Here is a 16,596-nt window from a genome sequence, read left to right on the forward strand (position 1 = left end):
TGTCAGAGATATTTATAGACATGAGTTTGAGCTTTTCTGAAGAAATAAACTATTCTCACACATATGTCAGTTCTAGATTGTTTGCGACCATTCTGAGTTGGATAATAGCACAGATATGTTGATTCACATTATATTACATGACATACTTAACAGATCTTCAACTGTCTTGATGTTGTTTTTGTAACCAAAGTACAGAGAGAATATTTAATCCACAGCTGCTGAGATTTGACCTGAACACAACTGAGGCTTTTTCAGTAATGATGTGAATATAGACGAACAGACACGTCAAAGTCTGATTTACATGTTTTTTTTTTATACTGATATGTTATTTTGAGGGCTGACACTTATTATCAGTAATCAAAGATGCAATCGTATTTGCAGGAAATGTTGATTTAAGTGAGTTTGATGTGCATTTATCCACATTTCTCTATTTATGACTTTGACTTATTGTCCAGGTCAACCAATATCTTTAGTTAATTTAAGACAGTATGATGTCTGTTTTTCAGTCTGTTGTCACCTTTATTTTGCACTAAACTCAGTAAACCCAGCCTTTAAAGGAGTGATAATTTGCTTTTTTAAATGAAATTATGCATGTTAAAACACTTCCCTGTGGTCTACATAAACCGTAAATGCTCTGCTTGGGTCTGAATTCTTCATTAATTCAACTCCACAGGTCCATCTTCAACCCTATTTCTGAGTAATGACACGAGAAAGGTGGTTTTGAGAGCTGGCCCTTTAAATGCACATGACCCCACCCCCTCCAGGTTGTTGGCTGTGCGCTCTGTCCCGTTCAGCCACTAGAGTTCATTAATACAACCAATAACTGAACATTTTAGGTAATCGGCTCAAAGTTTGGACATATTTTCAGTATGGACTACAGCCGCTGCTGCTGACAAACAATTGTCGTACTCGGAGAAATGTTCGTGGGAAGTCTTGACCTTATATGTCCAAATGTCATGACGTAACTAGTTATAGACGTAACAAATTAAAAAGGAATTGAAACAGGTTGCAGAAATCCATTTGATTTTTGCCGGAATGAAGATAAAGATAGATACTGACTAACACAAACTCAGAATGTTGTTGTGCAATAGGTGTTTTTTTGTGATGAGTTCAATGTGTCTGTGTGTGTTTTAGGATGAGGAGGAGGAGATTAAAGCAGAAATCAACATGTTGAAGAAGTACAGCCACCACAGGAACATTGCCACTTACTATGGAGCCTTCATTAAGAAAAACCCTCCTGGGATGGACGACCAGCTCTGGGTACGAACCAAAGCCCTGGGTGTCAAATATACGGTCCACAGCCCAAAACCTGCCCACCAAGGGGTCCAATCTGGATCACAGGATAAATTTGTGAAATGCAAAAATTACAAGGCTGTTAAAATCATGTTTGTTTAGGGGCCACATACAGAAAAATATGATCTCAAGTGAATTACACCAGTAAAGTACTATCATAATAACCTACAAATAATGATAACGCCACATTTTCTCTTTGTTTTAGTGTAAAAGGGTAAAGTTACATGAAAATGTTAACATTTACAAGCTATCTTTTCACAAAAAATGTGAATAACCTGAACAAATATGAACAACCTGAAGTGTCTTAAGAAAACTAAATGCAATTCTAAGAATATTTCAACACTATAATGCCTCTGGCCAATCATACAGTTTTGTTTTTTGTGTACAGCTGGTCATGGAGTTCTGCGGAGCTGGTTCAGTGACAGATCTGATCAAAAACACCAAAGGGAACTCTCTGAAGGAAGAGTGGATCGCATACATCTGCAGAGAGATCCTCAGGGTAAGAATCAGAATTAATATAAACATTAACTGTGTGAGCATGTGAACTTATGATGATTGTATTTTTAACATTTAGAGCAGAACAACTGAGGGAAGTAGGGAAACCTAGTATAGTCCTATGAAGAACACTTACTTCTAATGTCTCTCGTTTCTAAAGTTTCCCCCAGTTCATATCCAAGTGTGTTGGGAACTTAAGGGGAACCAACATAGTGCCCTGAGGAACAGCTTATTTTAATATCACGTTTTCTCAGAGAAATTATCCCCCTGTTTTCAATGCAGCAAATGGGAACATTAAGAAAACCAGTATACTGCCATGAAGAACACCTTATTTTTGTCATTTCTGAACCTGTTTCCTTACAATTTTTGTCTTCTAATTCCTTTCTACTCATACATTTCCATGTTTTTCATCCGAGAATGTATGACTTCAAGAGTTACACAAAGTTGTATAAGGGATTTATTTTGAAGGATGCGTCTACTAGAGACAAACTGATTAATCAGTTTGGCTGATTAATCTGTGTTGATTTTATGGTAAATCTCAGGCGTCTCAAGCAGAAGTGCTAACATTAAATTATTTAGGGTTAGTCTTACTTTCAGTTCCTAATTTGCCACAGTCACTTTCAGTTTGATGTACATGTGATGTACATTCATGTACACTACATGTACGTACATGTACATTCATGTGGCATGTTTCCAATAGTGTCCAGGCCTTTGTTTCTGTAAATTGCTGTACTGTACTGTATATTTAATAGAAACTGAATGCATACAGAAATCTATAAAATTAAGATCCACTAACCATGCATTTGTTAACACGGCTTTTAGGGCCGTTTCAGTTTTGACTGGCTGCAATTTGGCTAAAATATTTAGACACACACCTGCAGTTACCATTCATACTTAAGATAACTGATCTTGAACCATAAATAAGTAGAAGTGAACATTATGATTTAACAGGCAGTACATTCTACGATAGGAACCTTATTATTATTATGTAGCCTGTGTTTGGGGGATGGCCTTTATTTATTTGTATCAACCCCAGCTTTTACTGGAGACTCAGCTTTTTTGACACCTGGATTTATTTGAGGAAATGCAGTATTAATGTTTTTTATGAATTTCATTTTTGATGTACAGGTCACAGGTTATCCAGTTTGTACTAAATTTTATAATTATGTCTACCTGTAAAAGCCACTATAGATCAACCTCTCATGAAAAATTAGGTCCTTATTGGAGATCTGGGCTTTAAGGACTTCAGTAGGAACATTATTTAGGCAGTGACTACTTTTCTGTGTTTCCAGGGTCTGACTCATCTCCACCAGCACAAAGTAATTCACAGAGACATCAAAGGCCAGAACGTTCTACTGACTGAAAATGCAGAGGTTAAACTGGGTAAGAGACGACATCATCACATCTGAAAGAACGTAACAGCTGCAGCTTGACATCTGTACTGTGAAAGTACTGTCCTATTGAAACCTTCAGTTCAGTTCTCCTATTGAATCCTCTGGTTCTCTTATTGAAGCCTCTGGTTCTATAGTAAATGTGCTGTCCTACTGAATAATGTGGATTTCATGTTGAATCCTTTGGTCCTGCTATTGAATTCTCTGGAACTCCTACAGAATCCTTTGGTTCTGTAGTAAAATTACCATCCTATTGAAGCCTCTGGTTCTCCTGTTGAATCCTGTGGTTCTGGAGTAAAAGTACTGCCCTACTGAAGCCTCTGGTTCTCCTGTTGAATCATGTGGTTCTGGAGTAAAAGTACTGTCCTACTGAATCCTCTGGTTCTCCTATTGAAGCCTCTGGTTCCGTAGCTAAAATACCATCCTATTAAAGCGTCTGGTTCTCCTGTTGAATCCTGAGGTTCTTCTATTGAAGCCTCTGGTTCTCCTGTTGAATCCTGTGGTTCTCCTATTGAAGCCTCTGGTTCTGTAGTTAAATTACTATCCTATTAAAGTGTCTGGTTTTCCTATTGAATCCTGTGGTTCTCCTGTTGAATCTTCTGGTTCTCCTGTTGAATCTTCCGGTTCTCCTATTGAATCCTGTGGTTCTCCTGTTGAATCTTCTGGTTCTCCTATTAAATATTGTGGTTCTCCTGTTGAATCCCATGGTTCTGCCTTTGTGTGCAGTGGACTTCGGAGTCAGCGCTCAGCTGGATCGGACCGTGGGACGCCGGAACACGTTCATCGGGACGCCATACTGGATGGCGCCAGAGGTCATCGCCTGTGACGAAAACCCTGATGCCACGTACGATTTCAAGGTGTGTGTCTACGTTTACTGCTCAACAGTCAGAAATAAGGTTCCAGATATTTATTCATTTATTGCCTGAAGCCTCTTCATCCACTGTCATTGATGACAAACTGCATTTTACACCAATTATTTACATGTATTAATAGGATTAGTACATCAACACATATTAAACCTTTTAGATCAGTAGATGGTTTTAGTCAATGGTGAATGTTTGGGTCTTAAGGATCATAAAATATCGAGTAAGAAATGCGTAAGAATGACCAAATCTGGACATAAATGAACTCTGTGTTTAGGTATACGATATGCTATCAGTTTTTGAATAAAAACTCAATTTCTAATGTAAATATAGATATTTTACAATAATACACCAGGTTTGAGGAAACAGTGGACAATTTACAGGTTTGGCACATGAGAGTAAAACTATAGAACAGACTTTTGTACTCCATGACTAACATTTTCCCTCCAACGTGGTGATTTATTCACCAAATAGAAAATCTACCCACAGTTGTTGTTTGGCAGGTGTTAATTTGAACCCTGCTTCGGCATGTACTAAGTTTTGTGCCCACTACAACTTCAACAGCTGCTTAAACACGGTGCAAAGAAATCCAAAACACAGCAATTACTCGGTAAAGCAAAATGCATTCCTGTCACCAGAAAGTAAAAGCCTCTGGGAGAACAGTAATTTCAGGCTTTTTCAATTTGTCATTTATCACAGAGTCAGAACACTGGAAACGAGTTACACAAACTGACCTTTTTGTAGAAGGTTTTTCTGATCGTATCTGTTGTGTTGAGGAAACATTAATCTGCGATCCTCACCACATGACTGCACAAAGCATTAACAGAGGCTCAGAAAGATTCCTTACATTAAAACTGAAGAGGAAGAGGCCCAGAAAGAAACAGAAATACTTATTATGCACTGCAGTAAAAGGCACTAAAGTATAAAAACAGAAACAAAAATACTAATTATGCAGTGCCGTAAAATACACTGAAGTGTATAAACGGAAACAAAATTACTAATAATTATGTACTGCAGTAAAAGGTGTTAAAGTATTCAAACAGAAACAAAAATACTATTAATTATGCACTGCAGTAAAATGCACTGAAGTGTACATTTCAAGTGTACAGAACTGCATATTCACATTAATCTAATGTTAAACCATAAAAATAGTAATAAAAAATACAATAGACTGAAAATAATAAACATTAATTCACTCCAATGTTCAGAAACTCATGTTTATAAAGTTGGTTTCACAACTTACATGTAACATTTTCTTTTTTCACATCTTATATCCTTTTCATCTTGATACTTTTTTTTTTGTTTTCCTTTCATTGTGTCTTGTCTACAATTTTTCATTGTGTTGTCTTATTTATATCACGTCTTTTGCATCGTTTTTGTTTTGTCACAGGTTTTTAAGTAGCATTTTCCTCTTTTTGTATAATTTAGAGCTTTTTTCTTGCTACATCTTTTATGTTATTTTCATTTTGTTGTGTCTTTTGCTCCATTTCTGCTACATTTTATATTCAGGTCTTTAGCATAATTTCTTATTTTATCTGAATTTCTACAGTTTTTTTTTTCTTTTTTTGTGTAATTTACATATTTTTCATCTTGTTGCACTGTCTTCATTTTGTCTTTTACACTGTCTCTGTCTTATTAGGGTTATAATAGATAAATTCAATCTCAGGTGTGTAGATTCCAATCAACAATACTAACAAAACAAAAATGATCTAAAATGCATGTATCATTCATTCTTTTCATATTCAATTGAGAATCCACAATTGGAAAACGAACTTGTTATTTCATTATTCATGTACAAATCAAAAAACGAGTTATTTTTCATTCTTTTGATTCTACACACAAATTAAAAATTGGAAATAAGCAAATAGACCAAATGTGGGGTTTCATGTTGACATTTTTGATATCTGATTTGGTATGACCCGGAAGATACTGACTTCTTGTGTTGAGTTGGACAATTGTGGGTTTGCTAGTATTCTGCCTTAATGGAAAATATAATGGAGAATATCGTGTTATTCAGAGGCAGCAAACACATTACTCTCAAGGAGGATGACATGACAACTGAAAAAATGGTCAGGATCTTCCAGGTATTGTTGTTTTGTCTAAAACAGTGTGTCCATGGTAACCAATCTAAGTAGAAGACACTTCACGTAACACACGAAGAAGTCAGTAACTTCCGGGTCATACCAAATTGAATATCGAAAATGTCAACATGAAACCTGACATTTGGTCCATTTGCTTATTTCTAATTTTTAATTTGTGTGTACGATCAAAAGAATGAAAAAAACTAGTTTTTTTTTTATTTATTTTTTTATTTGTACATGAATAATGAAATAACGAGTCATTTTTTCGTTTTTCGATGGTGGATTCTCAATTGAATATGAAAAGAACAAATGATACACGAAATATCTAAAAATAACATAATTACAGAACACAGGGTACTGAAAATGATCCATGAACATCAGAGTTTATAAAGCAAAGCATTATGTGTGGAACAGCAACTCAGCACAAAAACACTGGAATATGGAGTCAGATTTGTGATCATACTCTACATGGGGTTAAAGTATCTCCAGTCGACTGGCGGTGAAATGTGAGTGGATGTGCGATGTGGTTGGCGTCCTGCCGTTGGTTCGGTGTGAAGGATGTGCAGTAATGGGGACAGGACGGATCCCTGTGGCGATTCTGTGGAGGACGAGCTCTTTCCTGTTAAGACGCCATTAACTCGGAGCCTCAGGGGCTTCACGTGTCAAAAACCTTCAGCTCGCCTCCCGTTAAAGCCGCCGTCTTTAAATAGAGCCTGTAGTCTGCATCCTCCAGAGCTGATCGATGGGAGGGAGACGCATAACAGGACAGATGGGGAATGTTAGTGTTTTTATCACCTCACAAGTACAGTGACCGGCGGCCCGTCCTCCCAGAAACAGGAAGTGTGAAGTGGCGAACGTGTCGTGAGGATGTGAAAGTTTTCAGTTTTCTGTCTGTGTTCGTGTGTCTGCAGAGTGATCTGTGGTCGCTCGGAATCACAGCTATCGAGATGGCAGAGGGAGCTCCACGTAAGTGTCGAACACCAGACACTTTACATTATCCTCAGAGCCGTCCCCCATAATGCACCTGGGCACACTCCATTACACTCTGTCTGTCTGTCCTTATCTTGTTTTGTTTGGGTACCTTTCCTTCCATTCTATTATTTTTTTCCTTTTCTATTTCGTCTTCTGTTATTATGTTTCCTTTCTCCTCTCCTCTCCTCTCCTTGTTTCCTCCTCTCATCTCCTCCTTTCCTTTCCTTTCCTTTCCTTTCCTTCCCCCTCATTGCTCTTGTGTCTCGTTTTGTTTTGCCATCCTTCCTTCCCTCTGTCCTAACCTTGGTTTTCCGGTCTCTTTTGTCTCCTTCCATCCTTCCTAACTTAGGTTCTCCATTTTCATTTGTCTCCTTCCCTACTTCCTAACTGTCATTTTTCATTGTTATTTGTTTCCTTCCATCCTTCCTAACCTCAGTTCTCTGGTCTCATTCGCCTCCTTCCATCCTTCCTAACCTCAGTTCTCTGGTCTCATTCGCCTCCTTCCATCCTTCCTAACCTCAGTTCTCTGGTCTCATTCGCCTCCTTCCATCCTTCCTAACCTCAGTTCTCTGGTCTCATTTGCCTCCTTCCATCCTTCCTAACCTTGGTTTTCCGTTGTCGTTTCCTCCTCAGCTCTGTGCGACATGCATCCAATGAGAGCGCTCTTCCTCATCCCCAGGAACCCCGCCCCCAGACTCAAGTCCAAGAAGTGGTGAGTCAATAAAACTCCTGCCATGTTTCCTTTGCAGCTGCACAGATCTGCTGTTGAAATCACTCTGAGGTCATAAACACTGAGGAAAACGATGATCAGACACATATTATGAACCAAACTAGAAGCACTCGGAGAGCGCAGACCTCCACCAAGGCAGATCAGTGGGCCCCTGTGGCCCCCCCACCCCCAATCACCACCAAAATTTAATCATTTGTTCCTTGTGCTAGTATCAGTATTTCCTGAAATTTTCATCCAAATCTGTCCATGACTTTTTGAGTTATCTTGCACACAGACAGACAGACAAACCAACGCCGGCAAAAACATAACCTCCTTGGCGGAGGTAAAAATGAACCTGACAAAGGTAAATGTAGAAAACTGACAATGAAAAGCAACTTTAGTGAAAGAAAACATTGTATCTGTACTTTTTGACATGGAGTTATAGTCTATAACCTGTGTCTCATGCTTCAAAATGCATCTTAAATTTAAATTTTATAACATATCTTTAATCAGTTTTATCAAATTGAAAGTCTTTTAACGTTTCATACAGATGTGTTAGAGTCTCATTATGATGCAGGTTATTTCCATCAGCTGTGAATTGACGTTTTCCTCTTTAACCACACTTAATCCAAGTTTCATTTTCTTTCTTTTTATGAGATCTGTGATGTGAAAATGTGTGAAACCAGCAAAAGTGTGAAGAAATTTGCAAGAAACAACTTCAACTGTGATAAGAAGGAGCAACAAAGATTAATTCATCTTTACATGGTTATGAAACACAGATCTGAGTAGAATTTATCATCCTCTGTGTTTCCATTATTGATTGATTAATCCTCAATTAAGTTATTTCAGGAGATAAACAACTTCTATCACACAGTATCATGTCCTATTTGATCTTATATGTGAAAGCATTAAATTAAAAAAACATGGAGATTTTTGCTGAAATTGAAAATGAAGTTTATTAAGAACTTTTTATCCTTAACAACCACGAAACCTCATATTATAAATCATCTCTCGATCAAAGTTTTCATGACTTTCATCTTCCATCTCAGTGTTTTCATGGCTGTGATTATAATTCAGCAGATGTTACTCCGTAATCCGTTGATGCATTAATGAAGCATCCAAACTCGAATCAGCAGGGGTTAGTCTGGTACCAGAACACACTTATGACCAAAACCACCAATGAATCAATGCTATCCACAGACTGTATTAGTCACTGAATAAAGTTTAAAGCTCATTATTTCCACACTTCTGTATTATGGTATCATCAAGTTTTCTTCTTCAAACTAAAACTTTTAGATGTTTATTTTGGCAGTTGCTCCAAATAATGCTGTCTTATAATCTTCACATTAGCTGATAGTATATAGCTCTGTTAGCTTAGCTTTGTCAGCTTAGCTCTATTTTCTGTACCGTTTGTGTTCTAGATAGGTAGGTAGGTGGACTTTATTGATCCCAAACTGCAGTGCAGCAACAGCATTTGACATAGTAAAAAATAGAATACAAGAGTCAAAAGTAGACCACAAGAGCAAACATACAATATATCATTAATTAGAATTAAGTACAAACAGAACTGGGTAAGAAACCTGCATAATGTAACAGTAAAGGGCAATAATAAACTGTAATGTGCAAGTCAAGTGTAGCTTCCCAGTAGGATGGAAATAACAGTAAAATCAATAGCTGCACTGAAGCTCTGTCTGGAATCCAACAAACAAGGTCAGAACTGTCACAGTTTAGTCAGCAAAGTTAATAACATCCCATAATAACTTTATACCTTCATAAACCTCATAATCAAACTGACCGTGTAGAAGAAATGTTGACATTTCAGTATCAAACTCCATTCTTTACATTTACATCTGAGGCCAGTGGAGACAACAACAGCTTCTATTTGTATCACTTCTTTTTTTTTTTTGTCTCTAAAAGTTGTTTCTTACTGGTTCTCATCTCATTTGGTCACTTTCTGATGTTTTGGTCAAAGGCCCCATTGCGTTAGACCAGCAGAGTGACTCACTACTCCCTCTAGTGGTCACATAAATCCACTGGCCCATCACTGGAAATACATTAACTTTAAATCTATAATCCAAAACAGTGGCATCTTTAGCAGAACTTTACAGATCTTTACTATAAACACATGATGATTTTAGTTTTTTAAATACTTGAGAGTGTAAATATTACACATAGTCCAGTGGTTTCCAACCGTTTTTGACTCTTGACCCCATTTTAACATCACAAATTTCGACCCAAACATTCAAAACAGAGACTTTTTTTTTTTTTTGCTAAAATTAATTTGTTTTTTTATCATGTAATAGTTTGCTATACTATGTTGCAAATAAATCTTAATTTTAGACGCCATTTAGTCTATATAATATTTATTATTATGGACGGAGGCAGTAAATCCAGGTGTAGATTACTGCATAAAGGTAGAATTTGATTTTCCTTGGTCAGGATATGTACAGTCAGTCCAGCTTGGATTTACAAGGCTGACAATTCATACTGAACAAACAAGAACTCAAACTATGAATTATGAAAGAGCTGCAGCATCTGAAACTGACCACAGTGAACATTTGACAGATAAACAGAACCACAGTGCTGCAGTTTCAGACTCACAGTTTGTCTTGTCTTTTATGGATTGTGATTGTCTCTCTCAACTCAACAGATATTGTTTATTAGTAAGTTTTTTTTAAATTTTCATCAATTACTGGAAATTTCTGGTGACCTCATTTGAATTCCAGGCGACCCTACATGGGGTCCTGACCCCAAGGTTGAAAAACACTGACATAGACCCTGTTGTTTTTTTCTCCAGGTCGAAGAAGTTCCAGTCGTTCATCGAGAGCTGCCTGGTGAAGAGCCACAGTCAGCGGCCGAGCACCGAACAGCTGCTCAAACACCCGTTCATCCGAGACCTGCCCAACGAACGGCAGGTCCGCATCCAGCTCAAAGACCACATTGACCGGACCAAGAAGAGGAGGGGGGAGAGGGGTGAGGACACGCCTTCTGACAGTGTAACGCGTCTCTACGAACCAGTGACCTCTGACCCCAACCTGTGTTTGTTTGTCCAGATGAGACGGAGTACGAGTACAGCGGCAGCGAGGAGGAGGACGAGGAGAGGGACGTCGGAGAACCCAGGTATGAAACGACCTCTGTGTCCAATGGAGAAAACGATGAAATGTATCTGAAAAGGAAATTATTCCAACTTATTATCTTATATTTTACTTTACACACATAGACTTTATTTTATGGGTCATCCAGGTTTATTAACAGCTCATAAAGTGTATTTTTATTTTTAAGGAAACATTGATGTCCACAGTCTTTTCTTTTTTTTTTAAGTATTTTTGCAGTGACTTCCAAAATAATTTTAAAACATTTAACCCTTCAGAAGTCATTTATCACCATTTATTATAATATTAGCCTTTATATTTAGATGTTTTTGTGTGTAAATCATGGATTTTCCTATATTTAATTCACTGATCCTATATTTAATTCACTGATCATGTAGATGTAGATTTAGTAAATTGAATCATCTCTGTTCATTCTCCGTACATCAAATTCATGAGTTTTAAAGAGTTTACATTGGTCTACAACTTGAAAAAATCTCCAGAATAAAAGAAGTGAAACAAAAAAATAACAAAATATAGAAACAAAATGAACAAAAGGTAACAACATGATGAAAAAAATTAAGAAAAATTAACAACATACTAAAAAATTAAGAGACTAATGAAGAATGTTCACATAAGAAAAAGGTGAAAGTAATCATTAGAATGAGCAAAAATTAAGAAAATAAACAACAAAATTAAGTAATTAATGAACAAAGAAGAAAATGAATACAATAATAAAAAATGGGAAAATAATGATTAAAATGAGTAAAATAAACCAAAAAATTTACAAAATGAAGACAATACTTAAGCAAATGAATAAAGTAATAAAAAAAGAAAAAGACATGGGGAAAACAATCAATACAATGAACAAAAATTAAGAATATTGTGAGGAAAATAATAAGAAAGGGGAAAATAATCATCAAAATGAGAAAAAAACTATATATATATTTTAAAATCAAGAAAATCCATGAAATAATGTAAAAAAAAAAAAGGCAAATAATCATTAAAATGAACAAAAATGAAGTAAATAAGTAACAAAATGAAGGGAGTAATCCAGAAAATGAATACCATAATAAATGCATGTCTGGCTCTGTTTCCACTATGAACAGATAAACATCATGTAAAGCTCAGTTTAATCCTCAAAAACAGTCACTGGACATAAACAGTGTGGTCGTCTGGAATGGTTCAGCGTCATCGAGTTCATGACGCGGCGACGGTCTGACACTAACTCCGCCTCCTCTGTCCGTCTCCAGCTCCATCATCAACATTCCCGGCGAGTCCACCCTGAGGCGGGACTTCCTGCGCCTCCAGCTGGCCAATAAGGAGCGGTCGGAGCTGATCCGCCGCCAGCAGCTGGAGCAGCAGCAGAACGAGGAGCACAAGCGCCAACTACTGGCCGAACGGCAGAAACGCATCGAAGAGCAGAAGGAGCAACGGCGGCGGCTGGAGGAGGTCAGTAAAGGGTTAAGGTCTGAGCCAGCTGATCTGAGGTCTGTAGAACAAAAAAAACATACTGAAACAGAAGAAGTTCACTTCTGGAGAAAATTCACTGTTTATCTCTTAAACATTTGTAACTATATTTGCAGTGACTTCCGCATGAATTTTTCTCTATGTTTAACCTTTCACAAGTCATTTATTTTAATACCATCCTGTATTTAGCATTTTTCAGTGTAAATCATGTATTTTTCTATATTTAATTCACTAGATAGAGTAAACCCAAAGGTTATTTTATCGAAACAGAGGAAAAAACAAATTTTTCCATTGAGATATATCAGCTGAATATAAAAACTACAAGCTTTTTTCTTCTATTTTGTTAATTTTTATTCTTTTTTTTTTTCTTTAATTTTATTTGTTTTTGTTCAGTTTGTTGCGTATTTTCTCTGTTATTCATTATTTTGTAAATTTTCTTATTCATTTTTTTGGTTATTTTGTTTATTATTTTATTGGTTTTTGCTGAGTTTTTTGTTTATTTTGTCTTGTTGCTTTTTTTTTTTTTTTTTTGTAAATCATTTTGTTCATATTGGGGGATTTTTCTTCAATTTTGTTTAGTTTGTGGCTTATTTCATTCTTTTTTTTGCTTTCAAACCCACCTGTCTTACTCACGTGACATACCTGTCTTCCTCATGTCTTACCTGTCTTACTCACATGTTTTATCTGTCTTCCTCACATGTCTTATCTATCTTACTCACATGTTTTACCTGTCTTATTCACCTGTTTTACCTGTCTTCCTCACGTCTTATCTGTCTTACTCACCTGTTTTATGTCTTCATGTCTTACCTGTCTTACTCACATGTCTTACCTGTCTTACTCACCTGTTTTACCTGTCTTCCTCACGTCTTACCTGTCTTCCTCACGTCTTATCTGTCTTACTCACATGTGTTACCTGTCTTACTCACCTGTTTTACCTGTCTTCCTCACAGGTCTTACCTGTCTTGCTCACCTGTTTTATCTGTCTTCCTCACATGTTTTATCTGTCTTACTCACCTGTTTTACCTGTCTTCCTCACATCTTACCTGTCTTCCTCACGTCTTATCTGTCTTACTCACATGTCTTACCTGTCTTACTCACCTGTTTTACCTGTCTTCCTCACACGTCTTACCTGTCTTGCTCACCTGTTTTATCTGTCTTCCTCACATGTTTTATCTGTCTTACTCACCTGTTTTACCTGTCTTCCTCACATCTTATCTGTCTTACTCACATGTCTTACCTGTCTTACTCATCTGTTTTACCTGTCTTCCTCACATGTCTTATCTGTCTTACTCACCTATTTCACATATCTTACTCACATGTCTTACTTGTCTTACTCACCTGTTTCACATGTTTTACCTGTCTTACTCACCTGTCTCACCTGTCTTACCTATCTTACTCACCTGTCTTACTCGCGGTGTGTTTTCCGTCTACAGCAGCAGCGTCGGGAGCGTGAGCTGAGGAAGCAGCAGGAGCGCGAGCAGAGGAGGAGGTACGAGGAGATGGAGCAGATCCGCCGAGAGGAGGAGAGGAGGCACGCAGAGAGAGAGCAGGTATGCGGTCACATGGCACAAGTGGGCGGGGCTTCTTCACACACATTTCCGCTTTGACAAACACAGGAAATGACCAAAGCCGGTCTCATCTCCAAAACCCAAAGTTCATTATTTTTATTTTATTGAATCTAATATAATTTACCATTTGACTGAATAAATTAGAGGATATCCAGTTTTATTCTTTTAAATTTGAGTTTTTCTTGCAAATGTATGACATTAATCTAAAAAATGTATGATTTTTTTGAGCGTTTAATAGAGAACCCATTCCCTGTTTTTTGGAGCTCATTATTTTTTTTATTTTACCTAAAATCAACCATAGTATATTATAAAATTGTTAATTATTTTACTTGTTATCAAGGTCTGTTTCCAGTTTTGTGACGATGCAAAAAAATGATCAAAATGAACAAAACGTTGAAAAAAATTAAGTAAAAGGAATAAAATACTTTTAAAAACTAGAAGCACTCGGAGAGCGCAGACCTCAGCCAAGGCTGATCAGTGGCCCCCCCTCGTGGGCCCCCCCACCCCTGATCACCACCAAAATTTAATCATTTCTTCCTTATCCCATTTCCAACAAACCCTGAAAATTTCATCCAAATCTGTCCATAACTTTTTGAGTTATGTTGCACACTAACGGACAGACAAACAAACAAACAGACAGACAAACAAACAAACAAACCCTGGCAAAAACATAACCTCCTTGGCGGAGGTAATAATGAACAAAATTAGAATAATGAATAAAAAAGGAAAATAATTAATAAAATGAGCAAAATAATCACAAAAATAAACAAAAATGAACAAAATAATTACAAAAGAAATGGGGAAAATAATTTTTTAAATGACCAAAAATATAGAAAATAAGTAACAAAAAGAGAATAATCAAGGAAAAGAATAAAATTATAGAAAGCTGAGAAAATAATCATTAAAACAAATAATAATGAAGCAAATATACAAAAACATTTAAGAAAATGAGGCAGATGACTTATAAAACATTGTAGACCAGTGATATTTTGGATGAAGAATTAAAAGAATAGAATCTCAACCTGTAAAGGAAACATTATAACCTTATTTTTATCACAAACATCATAAATCAACACATTTCTGGGCAAGAAAATGTACTGTGAGATGTTTCCAAAGCTGTATTTTCTTCTGAGGTGTGTTGGAACAGAGGGATGAAGCTGCAGTGAAAGTGTTTTGATGTTCAGATGTAAACAGATCTGATTTAAGGCTGATCTACACGTCATCTCTTCAATCATTTGCATGATTTTCACTTCTGATAAATACGACGTCTGCTCTTTTTTCTCCTCCTCCTCCTCCTTCTTCATCTTCTTCTTCATCTTTTGGACGAATCTCTTCTGACACCTTTTCCTCCTCTTCCTCCTCCTCTTCATCTTCTTCTGCTGTTTTCTTCCTGCTCTGGTGATGTCACTGGTTGCCTGGGCTGGGATTGGCTTCCCTCCTGCCTCGCTGCTCTGTGATTGGCTGTGTGCCGGGTGCTGATTGGTTAGGAGTATATTCGTAGGCAGCTGGAGGAGGAGCAAAGGCAGCTGGAGATCCTGCAGCAGCAGCTTCTGCAGGAACAGGCCTTACTGCTGGTAACAACACAACGATAACAGCGACTACATGACAACCTGACAACATGACAACAACACGACAGCAACAACATGACAATAGCACAACGACGGCAACACCATGACAACCAGACAGCAAAACAAGGGCAGCACAACAACATGACAATGGAACAACGATGGCTACACTGTGCCAACCTGACAACAAAACAAGGGCGGCACAACAACATGACAACATGACAACATAACAACACCACGATAATGCAACGATACAATGACACACGCCTGCAACACGACACCACAACAACACGATAATGCAACAACATGACAACACAACAACATCACGATAATGCAACAACAACATGACAACACAACAACCCAGCAACATGACAACATAACACCACAATAATGCAACAACACAATGACACAAGATGACAACACAGCAACACCATAATGCAACAATATGACAATACAACAACACGATAATGCAACAACAACATGATATACAACAACATGATAATGCAACAACACGACAAGACGACAACACAGCAACGTGACGCCATGACAACACAACAACAACAACATGATAATGCAACAACATGACAACACAACAATGTAACGCAACAAGACAACAACCCAGCAACATGACACCATGATAACATAGCAACACCACGATAATGCAACAACACAATGACACAAGGCGACACCACAGCAACACGACAATCCGACAACAGAATGAAACTACAAGAATGCAACAAGACAACACAACAACAACGTGAAAGTGTAACAACATGATAACATAACAACAATGTAACAACACAACAACTTGACATACAACACAATACAGTAACACAGCAATAACATGACAACATGACAACGCAACAAGATGACAACACAACAGTGACACAACATGACAACACAATAACACAGCAATGCAACAACACAACACAGTAACACAACAGAATAACGCAACAACACAGTAACACAACAACAGAACAACACGTTAACATAACAACACAACCAATGCGATGCTAACAGGCTAACACCTGCTTCTGTCTTCATGTACAGTTTAACCCACTAACAGGTCACATGACTCTGCTTCTTATTCTGTTTGAGAC

The 16,596-nt window shown here is 37.3% G+C and overlaps 1 protein-coding gene across 5 annotated transcripts in view; it reads left to right on the top strand.

The window, feature by feature from the left end:
* The window catches only part of tnikb (TRAF2 and NCK interacting kinase b), a 71,636-nt gene that overhangs the window by 20,585 nt on the left and 34,455 nt on the right, over window positions 1-16,596 (top strand). For 4 of the 5 annotated variants that reach the window (XM_030123370.1, XM_030123367.1, XM_030123369.1 and 1 more), the window contains exons 4-14: window positions 1,135-1,260; window positions 1,682-1,792; window positions 3,081-3,171; window positions 3,906-4,036; window positions 7,035-7,089; window positions 7,729-7,807; window positions 10,602-10,777; window positions 10,858-10,924; window positions 12,147-12,345; window positions 13,797-13,913; window positions 15,419-15,505. In XM_030123370.1, the coding sequence (XP_029979230.1) occupies window positions 1,135-1,260; window positions 1,682-1,792; window positions 3,081-3,171; window positions 3,906-4,036; window positions 7,035-7,089; window positions 7,729-7,807; window positions 10,602-10,777; window positions 10,858-10,924; window positions 12,147-12,345; window positions 13,797-13,913; window positions 15,419-15,505 (1,239 nt within the window). The remainder of the gene's footprint in view (window positions 1-1,134; window positions 1,261-1,681; window positions 1,793-3,080; window positions 3,172-3,905; window positions 4,037-7,034; window positions 7,090-7,728; window positions 7,808-10,601; window positions 10,778-10,857; window positions 10,925-12,146; window positions 12,346-13,796; window positions 13,914-15,418; window positions 15,506-16,596) is intronic. The other variant, XM_030123371.1, reaches the window with a different exon arrangement.

The sequence above is a fragment of the Sphaeramia orbicularis genome, chromosome 20 (genome assembly GCF_902148855.1).
Source record: "Sphaeramia orbicularis chromosome 20, fSphaOr1.1, whole genome shotgun sequence".
Lineage (NCBI taxonomy): Eukaryota > Metazoa > Chordata > Actinopteri > Kurtiformes > Apogonidae > Sphaeramia > Sphaeramia orbicularis.